We start from the raw sequence: 4,085 nt of genomic DNA on the forward strand, positions 1-4,085 counted from the left end.
ATATTTCTTGTTCTTTCTTCCCGGTCGCATCATGTTTCCCGAGAAAGCACCCAAAGCAATTCTTTAACACTGTCAAAAACAAAAATAAAGGCCTCCCAGGTTCGGGTGGGACCAAGACTGGTGGATTCGACAGATATTCTTTGATTTGTCGAAGGCTTCTTGACACTCATTTGTCCATTTAATTGTTGCATCTTTCTTCAACAGCTTAAATATAGGCTCACATGTGGAACTCAACTGAGCAATGAACTGGCTGATGTAATTCAACCTTCCCAACAGACTCATAACCTCTTTCTTGGTTCTCGGAGGAAGCAAATCTCGAATAGACTTTATCTTTGTTGGATCTAGCTCGATGCCCCTCCGACTGGTTAAAATCCCAAGAGTTTCCCAGACGGAACTCCAAATGCACATTTAGCTAGATTTAACTTCAAGTCATACTTATGCAGATGCTCAAAGAACTTTCTCAGATCCCGAACATGGTCATCCTGCGTTCTTGATTTAATGATTACATCATCCACATACACCTCGGTTTTTTAGTGCATCATGTCATGAAAGATGGAAGTCATAGCTCTCATGTAAGTTGCCCCGGCGTTCTTCAAACCAAAAGGCATGACCTTGTAACAATAGGTACCCTAGGGTGTGGTGAAGGCTGTCTTTTCCGCGTCTTCTTCATCCATCAAAACCTGATGATATCTAGCATAACAATCCACGAAAGACTGTCTCTCATGTTTGGCAATGTTGTCAACAAGGATGTGGATGTTTGTAAAAGGGGAGTTTTCTTTGGGACTTGCTTTGTTCAGATCCCGATAGTCAACACACATTCGAGTTTTTCCATCTTTCTTTGGCACTGGAACCACATTAGCCAACCATGTGGTGTATCGGACTACCCGGATTACCCCCGCTTTTAACTGTTTGGTGACCTATTCTTTGATCTTATTACTGATGTCAATTTTGCACTTTCTCTATTTTTGCTGGACAGGGGGATGATCGGGGTAAGTTGGTAATTTGTGCACCACTAAATCAACACTTAGTCATAACATATCATCATAGGACAAAGCAAACATATCTTTGAATTCAAACAAAAGTTGGACCAATGCATCCCTAGTTCTTTCATTCATGTGAAGGCTTATCATGGTTTCTTGGACCTCTTCTGAACTACCCAAATTAACCGGCTCGGTTTCATTTAAGTTTGGCTTAGGTTTATTCTCGAATTATTCTAGTTCTCGATTTATTTTCCTAAAAGCCTCATCTTCATCATATTTCGGTTCTTGATTTATTATTTCATAATTAGACAGTGTGTTAGGATCTGGGCATGAAGTCCGCAAACATGTCATGTTATTTAAGTCTGCATTATTAGAACTGAAAGAAGAAATAAGAAAAATAACAAAATTAGAAAGAATAAAGAAAGAGATTCGTAGACGATGAAATACTGATTTCATTTCATTGAATTTGAAGATAGAAGGGTTTACATTGGAATTTTAAAGACAATAAACTTAACAGAAAACATTCAAGTTACACCCTGGAATAACTCGAAATGCAGAAAAGGTGGCAAAGCTGGACTACCGGGATTCCCGCCTGACTGGGAACGAAGTAGCCTTCCAATTCTGAAGCTTGGCATCGGGCCCCATAAATTGCACCTCAGCAGTGCTCGAGCCTTCACCCGGCTGGACCATATGAGCTTCGTATAACATTTGCCTCATGGCTTCACATATGTCCTTAATTTCCTCGGTCGTGAAGGCCTCATCTTATTCTTCTTCTTTGTACTTTGGCTTAACGAATATTTTGGAGAGATGCGGGACCGGCTGAGGCAACACCCAACCATTGCTCTTTCGTTCATTTTCCCATGTCATATTAGCTTCTGTAGCGCGAAACCCACACCGAAGAACTTCTCGCTGGCAACTAAAGTGATAGGTTCTATGATACCTTGCAAAGATACCCCGAGCCCCTTCCCGGGATGATACCCATGCTTGATCATTTCAGTAATGACCATGATTGAAGAATTTGACAGAAAGGGCTGAAGACACGGGCTCCCTTCCTCACATTGATCTGCGACCACAACCTCAAAAGCTTAATAGACTATGTTCTCGCTACCTTCCCTAGCCTCAAGACATGGGACTGACGGGTCCCTGTAAATTGATTGCTTGTCCTCTCCATGGACCATGATTGCCTGATCTTTGTGTCTAAATTTTACCATTTTGTAGAGAGTAGAAGGTACGGCCCCTGAAGCATGGATCCAAGACCTTCCTAAGAGAAAATTATAGGAGGTATCCATGTCCAAGACCTGAAATGTCACTTTGAAATCCACATGACCGATAGTCAAGATCAAATAAATCTCCCCTATTGTGTCTCTCTTGATGACATCGAAAGCACGCACACAAACATTGTTAGGCCTGATTCTCTCAGTCCCAATTTCCATTCTTTGAAAAGTTGAGAGAGGGCATATGTCAACCCCAGATCCGCCATCCACCATGACTCTTTTCACATAGTACCTTTCACACTTAACTGTCAAATGAAGAGCCTTGTTGTGGGCAGTCCCTTCTGCGGGCAAGTCATTTATGCTAAATGAAATCCGGTTGACTTCGAAGAATCGTTCTACCATCCTTTCCAGTTGGTCAATAATGGTTTCAATCGGAACATATGCTTCATTGAGGGTCTTTATCAACACTTTTTGATGCTCATTCGAGCTTATCAGTAGAGACAAAAGCGAGACTTGAGAGGGAGACTTCCGAAGTTGGTCAATTACCTTGTAGTATGCATTTTTTTATTTTTGGAAGAATTCCTCTGCTTCTACGGCACTAACTAGATTTTTAAGCCAAAAACGCTTCTGTTTGGCATTGTTCACTCCTTCCAGATTGAGGTGCTTCCCAGATGGGTTAGTTTCATTTACTTCCCTTACAATTTCTTTCCCCTTGTACGTCATAATTGCTCTATTGTAGTTCCAAGGGACTGCAGTGGGGTCTTTCATGGGCTTTTGTGGTGCGCGGCTAATGATCACAGGCTCGTTCATCCTGGGTGGAATTACTGGTCCCCGTACCATATAAGTCCCTTTGGGTACATACATCTTAGGTCCCTTGTTCAGCTTGAACCTTTTAGGAGGACTCAACGCAAATTGTTCTTTCCTGGAGGCCCGGGGAACATAAAGAATGGCATCCTTAGGAGGTGATACCCTTGTTCTGGCTTCCACAGTCTTTTCTACACTTTGAGGAGTGGAGTTTCTCTTCTTCTCCCCTTTTTATTGCTTTGCAACCGCCCTTGGCTTCTTTTCAGCATCGGCGATAGCAATGATGGCTTTCAGAGCTGGGTCAAACTCTTTATCTTCACAAATCATCCTAATAACTGGCCCGTTGTTGTGAGCCTACAATGGGTTATTTGGTCACATGGGGATCTATTCGTCTTTCAGCACTACCCTTTTTTGCTCTATTAGGTTTTCAATTGCCCTTTTGAGAGTCCAATTGTTTTTAGTGTCATGCCCTTCCGCTCCTGAATGGTAAGCACATCGAGCGTCGTGTCGGTAGGAGGGCAACTCTAGGTTTTGCCTGGTTTAGGGCACGGGTTGCAACAAACCCATTTGGACTAGTTTAGGGAAAAGCTAGAGTATGATTTACCAATAGGCATGAAGTTGTTTCTTCTGGGTGGCTCCCGGGCATGGGCATTGTATGGAAAATTATTTTGTAGGGGACGGGGATTATATGGAGCTTGGTGAGGAGGGTTATTTCTACAAAGTAAAGCTTAGTTTTGGTTAAACTATTGTTGTGGCCGAGCGTATGGCTGGGCATTCATCACTGCATAAGGCTGAGGAGCCATGGCATAAGACACATCCTGGTGGGGATAATAATTTTGCAGCGTGTTTGGCGGAAAGTAACCTCAGAGTTGACGGGGGTTTCTTAGACTTGAAGCTGCCATCGCCACTTCTTCTTTCTTCTTTCTATTTGCTACTCCTCCTGACCGACTCTGGATTGCCTGGGACGTAGCTCTTATAGTAGACAGGCTCAATATGTGGCCTGTCTTCAAACCATTTTCGACCATCTCCCCAATTTTGATAACCTCAGCAAACGGCTTTTCCATTGCAGACATCATATTCTAGAAAT

At 42.7% G+C, this 4,085-nt stretch overlaps 1 protein-coding gene across 1 annotated transcript; it reads right to left on the reverse strand.

Moving 5' to 3' along the window:
• Positions 1-2,065: 2,065 nt before the first annotated feature.
• Positions 2,066-2,596, reverse strand: LOC142172643 (uncharacterized). The gene has a single exon (XM_075236308.1). The coding sequence runs from the start codon at positions 2,594-2,596 to the stop codon at positions 2,066-2,068; it is 531 nt and encodes a 176-aa protein (XP_075092409.1).
• Positions 2,597-4,085: the final 1,489 nt, after the last annotated feature.

This window comes from Nicotiana tabacum, chromosome 18 (genome assembly GCF_000715075.1).
Source record: "Nicotiana tabacum cultivar K326 chromosome 18, ASM71507v2, whole genome shotgun sequence".
Lineage (NCBI taxonomy): Eukaryota > Viridiplantae > Streptophyta > Magnoliopsida > Solanales > Solanaceae > Nicotiana > Nicotiana tabacum.